Below are 23,953 nucleotides of genomic sequence, written 5' to 3' on the forward strand. Positions count from 1 at the left end.
AATATTGAAGCACAAAGCCTATTTGAGCATAGAGAAAGGAAAACAGGAAAATATTTAAAAAAACATTAATTTAAACGGATTTACACGGATATATTTCAAACCGGAAATGCAATCACTAAAAGCCTAACACAAAATAGGACAATTATTTTTTGTTCAGAATTGTTACATAAGAAAGTATATATGAACTTGTTTTTAATGTTTTCAATTTTAAATTGCGCTTTACTTTATTTAATTCAACGCAACGCACTTTTCTGAAACCGAAACTTAAGCTATTTTGTCGATTAAAACTGTCGACAATATATTTTTCTAACATAACTATTTTGCCGTATTTTTGAATCTGATGTTGTAATGAGATATTTTTTAAGCATAGATGTACATGTATACAAGGATAAATCAACCAAATAATAATCCTCATAATAAAAACTAAACCTGCAAAATGTTAAGCTTCTCGTACGTTGTCGAAACGCATCAAGGTCTACAATATAAACATCAATTTGATGTATAGAAAGTTTTAGTTCTGTTTGGCTTTAGAAATAGCTACCCTATTACGCTAATTGACGTGAAAGAGCATATTTGTTAGATGGGGAATATCGGAGCAAAAGACATTCAGAGAACTAAAGCATCATATTGCTGACACCGAAAGGTAAGCATACTATGACGAATTTGTGCCAATGATATTCCCATTGCAATAGGGGCGGTTCTTGTGCAAGAGCAAAATGATTAACTTCCTGTCAACTTCTATTGCTGTCGTTACTATCAGACAAAGAAAGAGTCATTGACCTGTGTATGAACATGTGACATATTTCATGTTTATCTTTATGGCATAGAATTTGATCACGCTGATCTAAAGCCGCCCGAGTGTTCTTATCCATCAAAGTCCCCACTGTTTATGTTGAATATCTCTACGATATAGAGGTTGAGCTCCTCATTATTTACAAGCCATTCGAATGTACTTATTTGTTCAAATAGAAAGCGCAGTTATTATGGAACTGTTTAAAGAATAAAAAAAAAACATATATAAGATGTATTTGTATACACATGTTTATTATATTTTACAGGATTAAGATGAATGTTGCATCGCTTGAACAAACGAAACTGCCCATTAATGATTGTTACAATATGACATAAACAGTTTAACAATTTTAATGTTTAAAATATCTGATGTAATTGGGCCGAAGAACATGAAAGATGAATCCTATCAGATTAAACAAGTTCTCGCTTTGAATTCTCCTAAAAAATTCTAAAGTTCTTGAAAAAAAATCTGACATTTTTTGACCATATTACTTAGAGACTTCGGGCCACTTTGGATGGAGCGTTTACTTAAATAACATGAAGATCAAAGGTCATTTTCGTGTGTTGGTGGTTTAATATTTCTTCTGGTTACATGTAAGATGGTAAAGAAAAACCTTTTTACTGACTTCTAAGAGAATATTTAAATGCATGTATAGCCCTTCAGTCCTAAGATGTTTCGAATTGTTAACGATGCTTGTTATCGCTGCGTGCTTAATCACAAGATAAAGTGACCTAAAACTTTTACGAATGTAAAAATATAATTAAAGCATTCTTTAATTTAATTATATCAAAATGATCTGAGACACCTTATTTCAATACTTGCTCCTAAAAGATTCTAAATTTCAATAAAAACGCGTAACGTTTGAACCATCCATCATAGATATCTCGGACTACTTTAGTTGAAGCATCCTTATTAGCAGATCGAAAAGACAACATAGTCAAAAGAAAATTCATCTTTATACATTTTATTTCTCTCAAAATACAAAGGGAAAGCATTATATTTATTACATTGAAACAAACATTGGTTAAAGTGATAATAATTATTTGCTTAGTGTTTGATAACAATTAGCGAACTAGTTTGTCCATGTTTTATACACCTATGTTTCTGATAAAACTCTGAATTCAGTAGACAAAAAGTTCATAATACAGATTCATTGGTTGTAGTAAACATGTCCCTCCGTTCCAGACCGCAGAAACTCCATCAAAACATCGTGGATTAATATGTACTCCTCCTGTATTAAATATATGAATGTTAAGTTAATGTCAAATGTCAAAAGGAAAGGGTCAACATGTATTTATCATAAGCATTCATCTATTTTATGTTACACTGTAGAATCAAGCAACAAAGGAGAATTGGTAAATCCCCATCTGTTAAAGTAATTTTTTTTTCAGATTTATTTAATGCATCAAAGCAATCGATTTAGTTTTAGTTTTTTCTTTTCAATTTAAAAACATTAATGATAACTATGATAAATAGATATTAAGGTGATGAACGACGGTGGGTGCGCGTGTCTACTTACCATAGTTGAGCACAGTTCAGGACGTCGTGTTTGTAGGAGTCTGACCACAGAGAACACGTCTATCTCCTCGTCCATTGTCATTTGTTGTATCAGGTTGTATACAGCACAGAAAACACCACACAGAGCGGCTCCATCCCTTACAGTAAGATTAAGCACAATGTTTCAATGATACTAGAATTGCAACATAGCAATATACATTTAATATTTTTAAGGTGATATAAAAATTATATATGATTTGTATAATGTTCCACAAAATTTATTATTATACTTCTATTGACTAAATAGAAAATGCATACAATACATTTTTGAATAAAGTTGCTTGACACACTCATAAAATAATTGATGGATACATAATTTATATGTTTTTAATAGTATTTCTAGCGTAAAAATCCTGCCTACTATCCTATTAATTGTACATGATTTGATTTTCATCTTTTTTTCTTTAGAAAAACTGAATTAGTATTATCTTGGCTGCAAATAATTGTAATGAGCTTTATAACTATACAATAATAAAAATAACGAAAAAGTCAAGGGAGTTTGGAAAAAGCTTTTATTTTTTTTTAATGAAGGAATTAAGAGGATGAAATTATTTAGAATGACATATATCGAAATAAAAACATAAAGTTTACAAAATGTCTTTCAATCATAAAGAAGGGTTATCATACAATTTCATCTAAAGAGCTTTAAGGTTAGTGTTCGGAAAATAACGCAGACCTTTTTTTTTCTTTTGTAACTGTAATCTTTTTTAACATTTATGAAAAAAAAAAATTGTAGCACAGTTTAACTTATTAAACAAACCATTCCTATATTTATTTTTATTAATATAAGCATACAACTGAGAACCGTCGGTGTTATAACTAAGTCCCAGTCAAGCGGTACATGTGCATATAATATTCCACTTCAAGAAATACAAACGTTAATTACATTCCGTTTGTAGTTTTTTTCTTAATTTTGCATGCATATCTTTATTCCAGAAATAAATACCTTCTTAAATTGATATTTATCCTAGTTATCAAATCATAAGATAAAAAAGATACAAGCAGTAGTAATACCTGCTGATTATAATAATCGGACCCTCTGTCTCTGTGTTCTGTACAAACGACACCAATCCCACGATTTGAGAAATTGCCCGAGGGTCACCAGGGTCGAGACTAAACATTGGCTCTATCAGGTCAGCCGACCAGGTTTGATCCCCATTCTGGTTCAAAACAACACAAAACATTATTTGAAAACAGTATCTTCAAAGAACACGTTTTCATAACTATCACTCTTGTTTAGATTTTAAGTGTAATTGCTAAAAAAAGGACCAAAATATGTACTCACAGCTTTTTTCGTTATTTTAACCTGGCAACATTTAATTTCTGTTATACGTTCTTGCTGTAGTTGAATTTTAAACGGATATATAGTTTCTAATCTAGATGTTATACATGGCATCCATTTGTTTTCCTGTAACACATGGACATAATTATAATATTTATATTTAGGTGTTAATCAGTGTTAATCAGATAATATGAATGCACATATATTCATATTTCAATTATGCAGATACAACGATAATAGTTATATTGGGAATGTAAGAATCGTACAGATTCAGCACTGGAGAGCGGTTCCATGGATACGACTACTTTTGAGTCATGATCAGTGATCAGTCGCAGGAAATCTACGGCGTTATCTGTTGTCTGGAAATGGGTGACTATAAACGCAGTTGGATTGGTGAAAGACTAAAGATAAAACGAAATAATTGATAGAACAGTTCGTGTTTGGATGTGATGAATTGTAGAAAGTCTTTAACTTCAATTGTATCATTTTGGCGTTTACACACTTACGGGCAGAGATATTGCGTTGATGTAAGTCCCGCGCTTTGGAACATACGACGTCAGGAACAAAACATATTTGTCAACTAAAATTTGATCACAATGAATTAGGAGAAATTGATAGATCTAAATGAAAAAGCATGCACATTTTCGATTGATTTTTAAATAAACAAAAATAAACAATAAAAGAAAAATTGCATGATTAAATTCGCATTCCATGTGGATACATTTCTATTATTTTTAATTGAAATTGACGAAAAAGTTTAGGATATTAGACTTAAACGTTTTTTACAAGTGTTCAATTATTTCTCATTTCACCATTAGGTTAAAGTATAAATAAACTAAACAGCCATATAAAACACCTCTTTATCTAGGGTTCCTTTAAATATGACTGAATGTGAACAATTTCCAAACGATGTTATTCTATTATTTTATCATACCTTATTTTATTACTTCGTCATTTTTTGAACATACTAAAATCTAGCATGGATGATGATGTTTAAATTAAAAAAAAGATAGTGTTGATGAAATTTTGACATCAACTCCGTCCATTTTTATTCTTTCTCAATCACTTTCCATTATCTAAGGAGGGGGATTTCGACTTTTATTTTTGGTTTGTATTGAGTTGAACTTGAAGAAATTTCCTTATAAAATTAGATCTTGGTCAAAGTATGTTTAACTAGGATCAGTGGCTCTGGAATAAAAAAAAAACATACTATTTTTTTTAAATGTTTTACCTAGGATGCAGCCGCTGACAACAACAGATTAATTTTATCAGGAAGGCTGACTTGAGTTATTGGCTCTGATGAGCTTCAAGAAGCTTTCAAAAATTATATATTGTTTGAAAATGCAATCAACATGAAAATAATTCTACAGACCAATCAAGAAATACAAAGTTGAGTTTACATACGAGGTTTGATTGTGGACGATATATCTTTGTGTTGTGCCGCCATTTTGTAATCTTTCTCCGTGTATTTTGGGCAAATTGACACAAGTCTCTATTTATGAAAAACTCAGAATTATATACATTTAAATGTTGACACATATTTAATGAGTGTTTTCTGCATTCTGTTTTTAGATATATTTTATGTGCAGGAAGTGCTTAAAACAAACATTGTAAAATGTTCCTTCATTTGAAGCTTAGTTAAAATGTCAATAGTTTAAAAAATTAAATATCATATTTTATTATTTGGTATAGGAATTTGACTGTTCATTCCTGAGAACTAATTCAATAAAGATATTTTGACACCAAAAATACCATTAACCTTGAAATCTTTCCTAAGTAATGAAACATTAGTTGGTTTGTCTTTGTGCGTAGTCTTTAGTTTTGAAAGGAACTCTGTTGTATCATAAACGGCAACTGGCGCCTTAATCGCTTCATGAAGAGTCAAGAAGATTGTCTTGTATTGTTCCTAAAACAAAGTTTATCTATACGTGATTCATATAATTCAATGGTTTTGTTTTCGTACATGTAGGTGCTTAAAGTACACTTGAATTATTATATTGGTGTCATTGAGAAAGCTATACATGTAGGTGCTTAAACTACACTTGAAATATTATATTGGTACCATTGTATTGTATATTGAGAAAGCTATACATGTTTGTTAACCGATCTAATGTCAACCAGAATTACATGTAATTATTGTGTTTATGTACAGGCACACAATGTTCATTTTCAACATATATAAATTGATACGCTTTACAAACGGATGACTAAGGTATTGTAAATTATATTTACGTATGTCTGGACCATATTCATTCTTTTTTCTCGCATTTTTTCTACATAATCGGCAATGTTTATCCTCTTCTTCTGTTTACATTCTTCGTACAGGGCGTCTATAGCTATATAGGTTCCTGTCCTTCCGATCCCAGCACTTTTAGGTCCACATAAAATAATGAGATTTCTTCTTAGAAATAATAATTCTGGAATCATTGGTTTCAAAATATTCTAATACTAAACGCTACTCCTATTAATTGCCCATTTAGTCAACAATTTTGAATTATATCATTTTTCCCTTCAGACATTGAATAAATAATTACCGACACTATTATTTTCTATAGTAGTTATCAGATGGTTTTCCTAGCTATTAATAACAAACTTGCTGCTGCATTTGCCTGATAAAAAAAACCAACATGTTATCCAAATTTTGATTTTTAAATCACATAAAGTACCTGTTATTTTAATAGATAAATTAGAACAGGCATACTGGTACTGTACCAGTTATCGGCTAAGACCAGTTATCGGCTAAACTGAGGGTTTGGGTTTTTAGCACGCCATTATCCGAGATTTTTTAATTCAGTCTTCTGTTTCGAATAAAGAATAGTAAGTTTGCTTGAAAGCTTTCTTGAATATGTTTTAAACATGAGCTTTAACGATCATTGTTTACCGCTGATTTACATCTTTGCACTTTCAGCTGTGGGGGAAGTGACGTAATAAGTTACTTATTATAATAAGTTTGTAATACGTTATTATATCCCTTCGTTGATTTGACATATAATATCAATACAAATAACATTTATAAACAAAAGGAATTTACTAAATTCTGCGAGATTCATGGCGCAGTTGAACGCCTGATTGCACAATTATGTATTGAATAGCATTTTTTGCATTACCGTATGATAATAAACGAATAATTCTAATGAGTTTTGTTTATGTATAATAACCCCTATGACCTATAAGCTGACCACACAAGGGGCATAATTCAATTTACAATTTGCAGAATATATAATCAACATCTACAGGGATTTTACTATGTTATCATCACGAAGCCATTTACTGGTACAGTAAATCGTAAAACAAACGGCAAATTCGGAGCGTGAAAAAGCACAAAAACAATATGTTTTGGGTTTTAAATGATGACATAATCTAACCGATGGATAAATAAGGAGTTCACCATTTAAAGTATGTCAAGTTTTATTCAAATATATCAATAAAAAGGGAATACTCACGCAACGAAAATAAACTATCGGTAACAAATGACTCCCAAACATATGACAACACGACATTTTTGATATTAGAAACATGCTTCTTCTTGTATATTGTAAACGAATGTTTTTGGTTAAGATTGCAAATTAATTCGTTATCCATGTCCATTAAAAGGTGTACAGACATTTACATCGGGTTGTTTTCCATACACCCTGAGGCCGTACCCGGGGTATATTCCCGTACACCCTTGATTGGACATGGTTACCGAATATTTTGGCTATGTTAACCAAAATGTCCGAGTATCATGTCAAATCAAGGGCATAAAACACTAAAATAGAATAAAATAATTCAAAGAGACAACGCATTGTTTTTTTTACCTCTAGCTCCGGTCGGGTGTACGGAAATTTACACTCGGCATGTTCGCCAGTTAAATCTCGTGTTACAAGGTACTTCGGGAATGATAATTTTAGTATATCACTGTGTATCTTAAAACGACGGAGCCAACATCTTCTCAACATTTTTATTGGTCTTTTACCTGTATTCATCATTAATTGAAACATACCTGCAGTGTACTAACACATGGATTTTCTTTGTTGCATTTTTGGTTCTTGTAACGTGGTTGTTGAATAATAAAAGACAAAGCGGTTCAGGTATGCCGTGATCCGGCCAGGAAGTGTAATGATACTGGTTGACCGTTCTACATTTGTTGTCCTAAAATTAACAAAACAATCTATTTTTTGTCCAACTTGAAACTCACATGTATATTAAAAAAAAACCACGCATTAGCTTACAGAAACTTTTCGGTATCGTTGTATGTACAATTCAACTTCAGATGCCAACGTTTATGTTATTCTGAAGTGGGCTGTCTTGCATGAATGAATATTTTGAAGCAACAATTAACGTCTTCGGACATAGTTTTATTGAATTTCATAAAAACCGTGTTACTAGGTTTTGCATTTTTTTTCAAACAAAAAAAATCTTTTTTAACATAGTCTTAATTGACAGTTCAAAAACTTAAACATTGCGAAAGATAACCATTTTAAATCTATTTCGTAGTCTTAGAAAATTTTAAAGATTTTACCTTTTTGTGTATCATTTTCAGCTTACGGATAACATAGTACGCGTAGTGTCTTTCATCAGTTGTAATTAATGTAAAACTGTCACAATCCATAGAGGTTTCTAGGGCTGGCCAGTACTGGAAACATTTTGCCTACAGATAAGTAAGACAACAAGTAATAATTACACAAAAGTTCCAAGCGAATTCGTGAACATTTATTCCTTTAAAAGGAATGGCCGGCATGTAATAACAATGATCAGCTCTATTTTTCGTAATGCAAATGTAGTAAGGTACATGCAATAATTATGATCAATAAGATATAATGCACCGTTTTGTTCATTTCCAAAATACCAATGCATGGATAAGCTTTACTTTTATTAAGCGAGTTATACCCCCGATTAATATTCTTACGCATATGTGAAGAAAAACGCGATTTTAATCATTATGCATGTAACAGTATAATGATCTGCTTTCAAGGAAAACGCATAAGAGTAAAATTTATTTGGTAATATTCGTGCAATTAAAGTTTTAAATGAGATTTTATTGCATAGGAAATAAAATAGTGCAAGACCCGACGCGTGACCAAAAAGTAAAATTTGCCGAATGCCTCATATGGACTCAGCTGTGACCAATCACATAGAAAAACCAATAGACAAAAAAGAACAAAACAAAGATATAGCTAGCATTATTCACCGTGTTTCCTTCCATGACGTTTGTTAACATTATGATTTGTTCAATGTGTTCCTGCCAAACCATGCACCAAAAATCGGCCACCGTGTTTTGTTTAGGTCCTAGAAAAAGAGTTAGAAAACAATGAAATGCTACGTTTACAGTTCCGAGTCTTTTTTTTTTTGGGGGGGGGGGGGGGGCATATAATTCACAAATGTACAATGTATGATCATATTACCTTGTGTTGCGATGTAAACGTTGTCTTCTTTAAGACCCTTAGAAAACAATAAAACTTATTGTTATGAATCCAATTGTGCTTTTGATGGTTTTATTTATTTTAGTTAAATTTATAATTACAGTAAATATACTTACATCAATATAATTTGCGTTGACATAATCTGATTGCTTTTTCTTTAGTTGAACTCTCGAATGGTCATCTGCAATAATCATTTTTTTAACATTAAGAATAGTACTATGAATGGTAAGGAAAATACAACAATAATAACAGTGTTGTTAACATTTTAAAAGTACGGTTGATCCTCTTTTCAAATCACAGATAGAACCCATAAGACGTGTTATTTTGGATTGCTTCAATGAAGACATGAAAGTACTTACACGGAGAAGTCGTTTTGAATCTGTTCTTTGTGAGATTTTCGGGAAGTTTTCCAATTACACAGGGATACCTTTCTCCATAAGCCAATGTCTACAAACAATAGCACTGCATGCTTACTATATTCTATGAATACATAAAATGACGGGAAGTTGAATATTTTTGAAATGCCCAGACAGATATTTCTTTGCAATATTTCTAACAGCAGACACAACATATCGTAAACTGTGATTTAAAAGTGAAGATGTTACATTTTTATTTATATTTGTATTTCTAGGATTGGTGTACAAAGAAATTGCAATGTAAAAAAAAAATTGATTAACATATATATTCTTATTCTTACCGCATACTCTTTCTTAAAACCATCGTCGTCATTTTTGGATTTTTCTTCGATTATTTTTTCAAAGTTTGATACAGCAATATCCGATAGAGTTTCATCGTTTACATAAAAATCTCCATAAGGATTCTCCTCGTGTATTTTTTCATCGATGTCTATATCATCATTTTTTAATTCAATAATCTGGACCGTCGTCTTTTCTAATTTCCTCACGCGTTTGCTGGATGCTTTCCTCGAACTTGAAAAACTATTTTGATTTTCCCTTTCCACATTCTGGTACATATTGGTGAGATTTGGCATGGTATTTTCAATGGCTACAATATTTGTTTGAAAACAGAAAAAATTAAAAATATATAATATATCTCACTTTGCATATTTTTAATACATAATTCATCAAACATAATAAAGTCAAGGACGAGATGATATAAACTTGCACTGGAAATGTAAGCTGCTCCTTGGGTGTTCCTCAACATATCCAGTGTCCCGACCACGTGGCAGGGAACTACAAATCATATTTTTATAATCAATCTTCAAACATGATGTTAAATTAACAAAATTTCGAAAAAGCCATCTTAAAGTTTTCTCCACAAACTTAATATTGATAAATGTGATTATGAAGTTCAATCTCACCTTTTGTTTATGCATTTGATAATAAGAACAGCAACTGCAATTAGGACGATGACAGCTGATATACTTCCGCCGATAATAAAAATCTTCAAACGTTCCTTCACCTACAAAAATTCGATACACAAAGTAATGCAAAGAAAAACGTAATTAAACATCATCAGAAGGGTGAAGAAGTATAGCATGGTACCTCTGAATGTGAATACATCATATAAGGAAAAAAGGTTTACATTGAATTGATTTTCGATACCTTCTTTTCTTGAAAATACATAACAGTACATACATTTTAAAGTGATGACAAATAATATAAAGAAATCACAACGTACTTTTTATAAATAGATACCTTTCATATATCTATAGTAATTTAAAAGTGAAAAAGATATCATGTACATTTAAAAAATACATATAGTAATGAAGAGAAACCAAATACTAAATGTGATTTGTTTCAATTTATTGTGATAGGCACCTCGTTGATGACAGTACGTACCCCGGTTGTACGATTGCAGATCTGGTTTTCACAGATTACGTTACAGCTATGTTCGCAGTCTTCTCCACAATTTTTTCCATTACATGCTACAAAATAAGGCGGTATTGTAATTCATTGCTTTAAAATCTGAGATTTTTTTAAAATTTAAAAGAATATATATATGTGACTGTATTTTATTATCTTTTGTAATAATTTTTTTTTTCAAATTTTCAAAAATCAAATTCATTTAAAAACGCGCAATTTCGTTGTTTTAAAGAAAACGAAAAATTATTTATACTAATAACAAAATCTGATTCTAAAATGTATCACTTTAATTTTCATTTTATTTCAAAGGTTTCATTTGTATCTATTTCCTTTGGTTTTAAGAAAAAAACACTCAAATTATAATTATGTAAACAATTATTGAAGATCTAACTTTGATGAATTTCTTCCAAGAAAATATACTAAACAAAAAGATTGTTTATTATGCATACACTATTAAGTTTAGGTAACAAATGTTCATATACTGCCTGTATTTAGGATCGAATAACTAGTCAACAACTTTTTATTTTATCATTGGCTTTATAAAGCAGAATCAGCCGTAATAGTTAAGCGTGTGCTGGATATCTGTTTCGTACTTACCTATTATCTTTCCTCTGCAATTGACATCGTTTGTAACGCTTTTTAAAAACTCAAATCAGAATAATGAATTGAAAACTGACACCCTCCCCCCCTAACTTCAAATCCTGGATCCGCCGGGCTATGGAATGTGACGTCGACTTTTAAGGTAAAGATCTAGTAAATGATTCCCGAGTATCGTTTTGGTGCTGGAACCATTATGACGTCATAATTGATTTGATGAATCTTTTCCCGTATTTTACGGCTTTAAAGTAATTATGTATAGAAAATAATATTTTGACATTCGATATTTAATCACGGGAAAAGGAATCCCGGTAGCTATATTCAATTTGACATCATTTTAAAGAGGAGGTCAAGAGCTTGTTTAATGCCGTTTTTGGAGAGACTGTAGGCATTCTAGATATATTTCATTATATAGTCAATAATGGACAAAACTCCGAGATATGTTGCTTTTATCTTTCATACTTCATATAAAATAGTTGTTTAAAACAGGATTTTTTATTGCACCTACCAAAAATTTAACCCCCGGTACACTCTATGAAACAAAGAGATTCTTATGAAGCATCATTACAAGAATTTATTTCTTCAATTTCATAAACCTGTAAGCACCTTTCATTTACTAGATCTTGACCTTAAAATAATTTGACGACATACAGTCGGAGATCGGAGTTGAACGTCGCATACCGAACTGTACGTCATAATAGCCAATGCTTAGTGGAAAGGGGTGTGTATAAATTTTCATCAACGCTGATGTTTAAGGCGTGTTAATAATTGGACTGATAATTTGGATCAAGCAAATCTGATGCAATCAAACACGCATACGCTAGCGTTTTATAATTTCATTTTTATACCATGACAGACATCTTCCCAATTCAAGAGATTCTGATCCGCTCTGCTATATATAAACCGATTTTTGAGAAGCGTTGCGAATCAGAAACCCTTGAATTGGGAAGATGCTCGGCAGTTTGGTAGTAAATACTTATACTTTATTTGTAAACAATGAACAGATTGTGTTCTACGTCTTTACGAATAAATGATGAATGCACAAAACGGGAACGTTGAATGGGATAACCCCTCTCTCCCCAATTGCTTTTTAGTTTTGCTCCCAAATTGCTTTAAATTCTTATTTGGGACAGTAATAAAAAATTATAGAGAAATTTGACCTAGAACAAATTGTATATATCATCCATTTCAGTGTGGATTTTTTAAAACTCTGCCAGCTCCTCGAAATATTCAGCCATGGTTTCGATTTTTTATTTTAATTTTAAAGAATAGTTTTTAAAAAAAGAATTAAGAAAACTTTCGGTCAAAAATGAACAAAAACAAAAAGAAAAAAAAACAACTCTTGATATTAATTATATACATGTACGGTGTTTATTCACATGCTTGCGCGTAAGATCTTTTAACTATGCACACATTTAGTTTCATTGGGGTATTAATATTTCAAAGTTTATTAGGGTATCACTGGGGTTCATTGGGATATCATTTGGTATCATAGGGGTATCATTAGGTGTATTTGGGTATCATTGGGGTAACATTGGGGTTCATTGGGGTATCATTGGGGTTCATTGGGGTATCATTGGGGTTCATTGGGGTTCATTGGGGGTAAAAAGGTGCACTGGTTTGTTTGTTTCTTTTGTTTGTTTGGTTTTTGTTGTTGATTTTTTTATATTTTTTTTTATATTTTTTTATTGGTTGTTTTTTGTTTGTTTGGTTTTTTTGGTATATATGTGTATCATTCTTCTAGCTGCAGGTCTGTAAAATTTCAGATGGACGACCTGGGAGCTACAGTGCTTCCCATAGTAAAAAACTGCAATTTATGGAGCACAAAAAATGCGGTAGTTTTGGACTGATTGACCTTAATCTCACACAAATTCTGGGAAAACATTTAGTATCATTTAAATTTTCAGGCAATTAACTACTGATATCGTCACTTTACTTGCCTCAAACTATCTCTTAAACATGCTATCCGCACTCGGAAAATGAAGTATGTTAATTCACGTCGACATCGAGAGTCGCCATTTTTACATGTAAGCAAACTGCACCACTTCACTTTACGGGGCTGGTGATGGTGTTTAAAAGAATACCAAAGGCAAGTGAAGTGACGATATCTGTAGTAAAATGTCCGAGAATTTTTTTGGAATCATACATTTGTACAGAATGTGTTCGGAAATGAGAATAATCAGTCTAAAACTAGCACAATTTTTGGTGCGCCATAAATTGCAGTTTGTTTTACTATGGGAGGCACTGTAGCTTCCACGTCGTCCATCCAATTTTTTTCAGACCTGGAGCTACAGACCTGCAGCTATCATTTTTCAAGAATAAAAAAAAATATTTACGACTGGATGCTTTCTTTATACAATTTTTGGAGATGATATTCGAGCTTACCACAATTCCCATTGTTTATATCACACGTTTTGCATCCTTCACATGGCGTACAGTTATCGCCATATTTGCCAGTTTCGCATCCTAAAATTGTTTAAGAAGAATAAAAATTACCTCAACTTACAAGAAACCTTAAAATTATTTCCATATTTTGCGAAGTGTATGTTCTTTTATGTTTTCCCCTTAACTATTCTGTTCTTCAATTATACCCCCACCCTGCCTCTTCACACACGAATTTTGAGGTATATGAGAATTCACAGCTGAGCATGCTCTATTTCATACAACTGTTTTACTGATGGTTATAAGCTGTGTGATTCCTAAGAGCAAGGATTGATAATGAATATTTTTGGCGAGAACATCTTCGCACCGGCAAGCGAAGCAAGCACAAAGGATAGGTGCGTGAGAAAAAAAAATGTGCTTGAATTTTACCTACAAATTTATTTGGAAGTTTTGCCTTCCGTAGTGCTACTCAAAAATGGATGATATTTTCACTCACAATTTATAATTCCGTTGGGTTTAAATAAAGCTTCGATATACATGTAACGATTGAACATTGACACACCTTAAGGGCCCTCTGCACACCTGTAAAAAGTTCTGCCCAAAAGCCCATTCTTCAAAATTACTTAAAGATATGGATTTTGAGTAGTGTATTTAGACCCCCCCCCCCCCGCCCCCCCCCCCCCCCCCCCGCAAAAAAAGAATTCACTGTTTGGGGGAAAAAATCTTTTTTTCCAATTTTACCGCTATTCATGAAAATAAAAATCCCTTCAGTATTCAAACTCGGGACCTGCGAATTGGTAGAACAAAGCAACACCCACTGCAACACAGAGATATATAACTAACTGGTAAGCTTTTCACAATGCGCTAAATATGCCATCTTGTAACGTACTGTCATAAAAAGTAGAAGCCACGGGATGTCGAGGACCCTTAAGGGAGCTTATACGTCTCCATTACTCTGTGTTACATGTGTATGTCGAAAAACAAAAGAAAAGCCAAGAACAATTTATGCACGACGTCACAGTAAACTCGGCTGACATTTCTCGAGATAAATTTTGAGGTGGATCAAACATCTGTACTGCGTGTTATGTGTAATACATTTTTATCTCAGTGTTTATTGTGATCCCTCGGCGGAATAGTTTTTGTTTTGATATCTTATGACATTGATTTAAGGATAATAAATAAGTAAGTTCCCAAACTTGTACATGTGAAATCTTTCCAACCTAGCGTGAAGTATATACATATTAACTATCTAACATAAAAAACATTTAACCGAAATCATATAGGCTCCACAACTGTTTGAAATCATCGCTATTTTGTGGTATATATAATGCTTTAAAATGTCTGAAGTAGTACCGAAAATTTCAAAACAAATAATCTTAAAATTATAAAAATGTACAATGTTTGTCATTTTGTTTATCAATTTCTTATCTATTTATTTTTCCCAAGATTATTTTGATAAATAAATGATATCCAGAATTTAAAAAAAAAGGGTTATTGTACAAAGAACCATACCATACACTTCTATTTCACAAATTTCCAACATAGCACCTGTGCGGTTATCACCAGGTGCGTCATATGTGGTCTCCACAATGACATATCTTGCTGTGTGCTTACATGGCATTTCGATTTTACTCTTTGGTGATTCCTGTTCAGTTGTATTATCAGTGTAACAGCGGGTTCTCTCCATTGTTGACATGTTTGCTGTTGATTCCGATACATCAAGATAGAACTGCCTAAGTCTAATTGGCTTCCATGAATCTTAAACATAATAAAGAACAAAATCGAAATATCTTAGAACAGAATTTAAAAAAATAAGAAATTGTGAAACACTATCATAAATTAAGAGGTTAATTAATTGCCAATTGTGAAGAATTGACGTTATTCTGACAGATTATGGATTATATTGTCTGGAATATTTTATTCTAATTGTTATTTTATGCAAAAGAAACTCACGTTCGTGTCGATAATACATCGTGACGTTATATATGCTATAAGGTTGTCCAAGATCTACTTGGAGCCAAGCAATTTTTTGGTTTTCATCAGTATGAGAACAATGGCTATAACCCGTGTCAGTATCACCATCATTTGCCAGAGCCGCAGATTGATTCCTGAAGCGTGAACTGAGCGACAAGACTGTTGAATTTCTTTTAGAGAGGTTCTCTGTAATAATAATTTACACATAATGAAAATATAATTAAATATATTGCTCACCTTATTGATATTTGAACATATCTTTGTACTAATTTGGTATTCAAAACACAAGGTATCGGGAATGTTTAGGATTCAATCAATGAATATTTTGTTCATCTTTTCGTTAAAAAATATTTTTAAACGATGTAGAACTTAAACAAAACGGATAACCTGTTTTACATCAGACAGTTTTAATTTACTTGAGATTAACATAGACATTTTGTTGAACAAAATGCAGAAAAATATAGGTATTACATATTAATTGTGAAATTGATAATGCATTTATCAGTAACAACATGTTTCAAAGAGTTTACTCAAATTCAAACTATTGGCCAAATATTTCAGTTCTTTTAAATATGCTCATGGATTCTTGAAAGGATGTATCTGTTTTAAAAACAATTGAGTTTTGTGGGTGAAATAGTTGAAACATGTTCTAGCATAATTTAGCTTGTAGTATTATAAATCTCAGAATTGAATTTTAAAACGGAATAAAAAAAAGAAGTAAATAAAGCAGTTTGATTATGTCTCTGCAATATATGAACGAGGAAAGGACCTTTCCATGTTAACCATCTCACCTTAAATGAATAACGTGTTGCAATATGTTCTCTGTGATTTTTCACTATTGCAAAGAATTGCAATCATTCTATATTGTACATATCAGTATAATAATTAATTACAAGACATTGGTGAACTTGTTACTAGATGAACTTTATAGTCCTGAAGTTTAAGCTGTGATATGGAGTTGTCGGTGTTAATTTATTATCAGTTGATGTTTTTAGATTGTATTTAATTGTGTAGGGCTGGGTTGTGGGAAAGCTTCCTATCAGATATACCTGAAACCTTTTATGCATGAAATGTTTAGCCAAAGACCATTATTTTATAAAAAATGAAAATCATGATATTTCAGCTTTATAAATTAAATCTTTAAACAGGGTTCTTCGTTTCAAGTAAATAAGTCTATGAATGACCACGGTCATCCAATCTTTTTAACTTTAACTTTTAACTCCTATGAAATGGCATTGCTTTCTTTTTGAGATATTGTATTGAATTAATTTTGAACTTTTAAAAGTGTCTTCAAATTCTCTTTTTTAAGCGAAGTTAACATTATCGCTCAGTGACAGTAGGCATACTGTAAAGATTATTAACCCTTGCAATCGAAAAAGTGAGCAGTAATACAAATCAGCGGAGTTGTACAATTTGGGAAATCCATATCCGGTTCTTGGAGGACATTAGGACAAATCTCATTGGGAATGTATTTAGCTATTTAATGAAAAACAACAGGAGACTAATACTAATGCAATGGTTAATTGAAGAACAACATATCACATTCAACAGCTGTACACTACGTGCGCAGTAGTAGTAATACTGTTGGGCCAGTGTTGGTCATATGGTACGTACATTGGCCCACTGTTGGGCCAATATCAGAAGATGACAAATGTGAAATTGGGCCGTTGTTAGTCCAACATGAGGGGCAGATTAGCAAAATTACATTGGGCCAACATTATTTGCCAACATTGGGCCAATGCAACTAGTTTTATTGGGCCAACGTTGTCCCAACAAAGTCATGCTATCTGGGAGAAATTACATACTAGAACCATGTTGCTGGTATATGCGCACTGTTTACATCTCCAGATGTAAAATAAAACTTAATTTTTTTATATGATGTATACCATTTGATATATAATGTTTACCAGTGCAGAGAGAAAATCAAGGTTCCCAATTTTGCTGTAAAAGTGGCAAAATATTTACACAATTTAATAAGGTCATATGAAAGGACACAGCCATGCCATATATAAACAAAGATAAACTAAACTTAAATATATTCTTTTCACTAACAAAAATGAAACTAACACGCATATAAGGTATACCAAATACAGTTCTTTATAAAATAAAATTCAGATGGATGACAGCTGAAAAGTACTAAAAAATAAGGCTTTGTTTTCATACAGAAGATCAGAATGCATGCAAAGAAATCATGGACCCTCTCTACACTGTTGATTTCAAAGTATTTACGTAGTTACAGTGATCACTCGTTTTAAGATATTAAGAATGTTCATGTGATCAAAATAATAGAATATCATTATTCGTACTCAGTTCAAAAAGTATGACTATAAGATTCAATCAAGATAAGGCGATTGAAAATATTATTTGTTTTCACACCCCATGCATACGTAATAACGACAAAATTAATTATCAGTGCTTTAAGATATGTTTTTTGTATTAAAGTACCCACTGTTTTAAATATAGTGGATGTAGTGAGAATATAAAGTTATATGCAATATTTTTCTAAATGCTTAAGGCATCTCACTCCTCACGTTTTGATTTCATTGCGCAGATGGTCATTATATTTTAATTGATTATGATTTTATTTATTTAACCTTAGCAGAATGATTATTAATTCATAATTACAAAACATTCATAACGGAAATCCATTTGAATTCGATAAAGAAACAAGTTTTCGTGGAAACTATTATTTCGTGTTGAACGCTTTTTAGACGAAAATGACAGAATCAAGGAATTTTATGATTTTCAATACACTTTTTTTTAAAAATTATTATTTAAGCATTATTCAAATTTTCACATTCTATAAGATTGTAGCATATTTTAAAGGTTCTGTTTTACATGTCCAAAATTAAATCTTGATATATTGATAAACGTTTAGCAAAACATTATGCAAATATATAGAAAATGTGTGATTTTTTAAAGCTAACTTTTCCTTTGAAGCCATATATCTAAAATTTTACCTCACTGACCCCCATTTTTTTAATTATGTCAAAATGATATTAAATACATATCTAGGCAACCTAGTTTAATATCATAACATTCTTGATATTCAAAAAGTTTTTTATCTAAAATCAAATTGCAACTGTTAAAGAAATTGTCTATTTTTAGTGCAAAACGAAATAAAAAGATAGATATCTTATGTAATGGGAAAAACAGGTTTAGAATAAAATTTGAATTACTAATATAAATATATATCCTACCTTAAAACACAGTGTAATAACGTCAAAGCCATGATTAAATGTATGAATATCAATGCAAACATGAAATTTGTAAAGTCTGTTTTTTTATGTGCATCTTTTTTAAGTATGTTTAAATGTAACGTTCATTTCAATTGCTAGAGTATCAATAAGATACATCTTTAAAAAATCTAGTAACGTTTACGTACCGTAGCAATGATATTTTTCCAAGGTACACATTGACATTAGCACAACTAACACCTTCATTATGACATACAGTATTATTGATATGGCAAGTCAAAAGTAAATACATTTCCAACGTCAAACATAGAACAGGAAAGAAATAGGCATGACTATACATAAGTGCACGGTTGTCTGCGATATGATATGCAAAATATTTAAATAAATTAAAGTAGATGACTGGCTTCTCAATACCGAATCCAATGCAAAGACAACACAAATGTTTAAACGACGGCAAATTAAAAAGCAACAGGAAGTTCTTATAAGTAAAACAACTGAAGCGTTTTGTTAGATAATCATTGGTTGGAAATCATTAAGCTACACCAGGAAGATATTATACATGTAAAGATCATCCAATGACTTATTATACATAAGTGCGATAAAAAAAAAAACGCTTAGCTTCAAACGAACTCTGATAAGGGGAAGATTTTATTTTCATAACACTTATGCACAAACAAACATATATATATATATATATATATATATATATATATATATATATATATATATATATATATATATATATATATATATATATATATATATATATATATATATATATATATATAAAACACTTTTTCTACTGTAATACCTTCTTAACTAGTCTTTATTTTTTTTTCCCGTCTGAATTAAAACATAAATATCATTATAAACACGAGTATTAAAAAATGCATATACATTTTTTTAAACAAGAAATGTTCAAAACAAAGGGGTTTATAAACCATTTGTATTGTGAAATAGTCTTAAATAGTCTTAAATCAAAGAAAAAAGTTCACATTGTCACTTTGAATCATCGCACCAATATAATCATCTTTCGTTTAAACATCTCCATACATATGTTCATTTAAACATGCATTTGTTTTTGTTTTTTTAAATTTAAATAAAGACCTTATTGTTATTGCATTGTTTTCTTTTCCTCTTCTATTATTTTTTTTCTGTCAAGTTTTCTCAAAAACGCTCACTACTGAATTCAAAATCCACTGATATTCCCAAAAATTGACTGACATTGTCTGACATCTACTGTATAACCACTGTACCCTACTGTAAATCCACTGTACACCCACTGTACAGAGCTACTGTACCACACTGTATCCCACTGTACCCCTCTGTACAGAGCCACTGTACTCCACTGTACTTCACTGGACAGCACAGTACCTACCCACTGACCAGCACTGTACCTCACTGTACACCACTGTACGGGGCACTGACCAGCACTGTACCCCACTGTACACCACTGTACGGGGCACTGACCAGCACTGTACCCCACTGTACATCACTGTACAGGGTACAGACAAATACTGTACACCACTGTAACCCACTGTACCTAGTTTTTTTTTTTTTATAAGTTATTATGTTTAAACAATGAATTGAATATTTACTTTATTTGAGACCAAAATCTGGATTTGTTTTGATTCTTTCCTACTGTTTACAAGAGAGAAAATGGGCTTCTATTTCTTTAAGTTCATATATAATTACATGCGCGGTCAGAATTCTTTCCAGGGAAAGGGCAGGGATACTTGTTTTCTGGGGGAGCTTAGACATATTTTGGATAGTTGTACTATGTAAGTTTAAAAAAATTAAATTATCCTCTGAACCCCCCCCCCCCATCCTCCGATCCACGCATGTATTTATCTAAAAACTCGGAATCCAATTATCATACAAAATATAGCAACTTATTCAATAAAAAGGGGAACATATTTTTATATATTTCAAAATCAATGTTTTAGTAACTAAATATCTATTTGTTTTTTTTCGATGAATTTCATTTAATCAATATTGTCAAATAAATATTAGTATATATGTTACATTAAAGTTTTAAAATTAAGAGAATTTAAAACTATGAATTACAATTTATAGATAGTTTTAAATTATCTGAATCATAAAACGTTAATGTAACATATATGTGGAGGAGGGACAACTTTTTAAACGATAAAAAAAATTCCACCATATTGCTCAACATACTGAGTTTTTTTTCAAAAGAGAGAAGATAACTGGTCTGGACTTTAAAATGTCTTTGAAGTTTTACTTCACAGGAAGATCAGCGAGTCAGTATCTGTGTATAGTATACATACTTTCAGTAGATCAAAAGGTGTGAATGTCCCAATATTCAACCTTGTAAATTGTCAGTCTGACACCTTGTTCAAGATATTATGTAATTCCCTTATAAGGGTATTTGTGGTCTTTAGATTATTAAATCCATTTGAAATATATTTTTTTAAAAACATACCATGTATGAATAAACGAAATACTCTTTATATTAATCATTTTAGATGCGTTTTTTTATTATTTAAATCAAGTCGGATATTAAACATGTTAAACATTTATAAATCCTCACCCCCCCCCCCCCCCCCCCCGCACCAGTCGCTGATATCAAAATAAGTATTGTGTTAAATTAAAAATGAAATATGGTGATAGCGAACAGTGTTCAAATAATATTTCACCCTATTACGGTACTTTTAATTATATACTTTTGAATTTGAACACTGTTCATTATCAACACATGTAATACATATACATGTATCTTTTCTTGCACAGCTAAGAATGTTGCCATGATATACAAGTAGTAACAGTTTTAATAAGAAAAAATATACCCCCTCCTTCCCTCCCTCCCTCCTCTCTCTCTCTCTCTCTCTCTCTCTCTCTCATGTTGTAACTATTCTCCTCCAAAGTCAGGAAGGCATACATAAGCCCCCCCCCCCCCCCCGCGCAATATTTTTGCTGCATCACAATTTAATTTTAGCATCTCTTTAATTATAAGCGACACCTTAATTAATAGGCAAACATGTTTATTTTCTCTTTCCGTAATAAGTGAATTGTGTAAAGGTCAGATAAATGAGAAAAATAGTTTTATTATTCAGTAATTGAAAATACGCAATTTATTTTTGAATCATGTTGAGTGTATATGACCTAATAAATTTCACGACGATGAATGAGCATGCAGCCCAAAACATGCATACACAATTTTCTTTTTTAAAACAAACTTATTAGCTATTAAAGCTGCATTTACTGATTATACACTCAATTGGAACTTGTTGCACGAAAACGTCACTCCATGGAAAACGAACTCCATTAGTTGTCATCGTATAATGGCTGCCTTTACATTCAAGTGAATATTTTTACTGATCGTATGGTTTTCTTATACAATTATATTTGTTAAAATTAACGTCTTAAACAATGTCAAGTGCTAAACACAATGAACTGAGTTAAATCTTTAAAGCAGAATTAGTTTACTGAATTTTTTTAGATTGTGCTGTACACACGTGCTCGGACGACATTTCCTTATAAAATCGCTTCGTATGGTCATTAAAACAAAAAGATATTCAAACTATGACGAATTCTGACTAATTATTTATATCTTGTGTAATATTTGCTTCCTGTGTATAGTGATTAGCAGCGTTCACGATCGCAGGTAGACTTCCAGCCCCGGAGGCTTTCACACCTCTAGAAATTAAGCCCCGCCCTCACCGGAGATTTACCCCCTAAACAATTCGGCCTTTAAAACGATATTTCTTTTTTTCTTCTGTTTTTTTCTTCATTTACTGAAACCAGTATATTGTATCATAGCAAACATTTCAAATCTACTATATAATCATAATATCTCTCTCTCTCTCTCTCTCTCTCTCTCTCTCTCTCTCTCTCTCTCTCTCTCTCTCTCTGCTAACGTACGAATATTTTAGTATTTAAATAAAGTACTACCGGTATCATGTAGTAATGTTGACAGCGGCTAAATCTACATATTGGCATTAAAAAAATTAAAGTATGTATTTATCTTTAGTTTCGGGATAATGTCCATGGATTCAAATGGTTTGAAGTTCGTTATTCAATGATTGTCTTAAAAATTATTAATGATTGAAAGTCAACGCTAAAAAGTAATATTTTATATCGACAGAATACTGTCTCCTTCTTTGTGTATGTCTACAGAAAACAAATCTTTTGTCTGTCTGGGAACAACGAAAAACCCGGAACTAACAGAGAGGCTCAGACTATACACACGGCCGGGTGACTGTGTCAAGGTGTGAAAACTGACCACCTGTGTATATGTGTTGGGGCCTAGGAATATGGATGTAAACGTCGGGGAAATACACTGTTAAAAACAAAAAAATCTGAATTTTCACTTTTGATTAAAACAAATCATTATGGTTGCCGGTTGCATTGGGATCATAATCATTTAAAACCTGTCTTAAAAGATTATTATAATTTACTTACATGTAGGACTAGTTTCATGTAATGTTTGCACAAAAGTGGGATTTATTATTTCTATTTAATAGTGATTACACATCGAGGTCAAAATTTAAAAAAAATGCATTAATTTTTATAACTGATTGCTTAACATGAATCGTTTCGACATAACACAGTACTGCAAGGGGTATCAAGTGGATTCGGGAAGAAAAACGGGGGGGGGGGGGGGTGGTGATATTATCGATATAACATTTTATTTTTCGACTTAAAGTTTGCAGATATTTTTCTAAAACCACGGAGTTGGTTGGCAACAATAAACGTAAAACATAAAGAAAAATAATCGATATGTAAAAGAAGCAGATTAATAGACAATCAATTTTTCTTATTATTCTAATCAATTTCTGATAAATGGATCTCTCTCTCTCTCTCTCTCTCTCTCTCTCTCTCTCATGAATTTTCTAGTGCTAAAACTTGAGGCCCGAGTCAGAAAGGTATAAGCACGTTAAAATCCCCTTACGGCATCACAACCGCCACTTCCAACATAG

General features: G+C 31.7%; 2 protein-coding genes across 2 annotated transcripts; both read right to left on the reverse strand.

Annotated features, from left to right (window-relative positions):
* Positions 1-1,785: 1,785 nt before the first annotated feature.
* On the reverse strand, positions 1,786-10,033 carry LOC128172118 (receptor-type tyrosine-protein phosphatase T-like). The gene is made up of 16 exons (XM_052837883.1): positions 9,732-10,033; positions 9,394-9,481; positions 9,151-9,215; positions 9,017-9,053; positions 8,803-8,900; positions 8,134-8,262; positions 7,615-7,763; positions 5,865-6,000; positions 5,392-5,538; positions 5,037-5,124; positions 4,139-4,212; positions 3,899-4,033; positions 3,636-3,758; positions 3,365-3,510; positions 2,313-2,448; positions 1,786-2,024 (listed from the first exon to the last, which is right to left on the reverse strand). The coding sequence occupies exons 1-16, from the start codon at positions 10,023-10,025 to the stop codon at positions 1,944-1,946; spliced, it is 1,926 nt and encodes a 641-aa protein (XP_052693843.1). The 5' UTR covers positions 10,026-10,033; the 3' UTR covers positions 1,786-1,943.
* Positions 10,034-13,789: 3,756 nt separating this feature from the next.
* On the reverse strand, positions 13,790-19,256 carry LOC128174215 (uncharacterized). Its single transcript, XM_052839826.1, has 4 exons — positions 19,199-19,256; positions 15,793-15,999; positions 15,352-15,597; positions 13,790-13,923 (listed from the first exon to the last, which is right to left on the reverse strand). Exons 1-4 carry the CDS (start codon positions 19,254-19,256, stop codon positions 13,790-13,792), a joined length of 645 nt encoding a protein of 214 aa, XP_052695786.1.
* Positions 19,257-23,953: the final 4,697 nt, after the last annotated feature.

This window comes from Crassostrea angulata, chromosome 2 (assembly GCF_025612915.1).
Source record: "Crassostrea angulata isolate pt1a10 chromosome 2, ASM2561291v2, whole genome shotgun sequence".
Taxonomy (NCBI): Eukaryota; Metazoa; Mollusca; class Bivalvia; order Ostreida; family Ostreidae; genus Magallana; species Magallana angulata.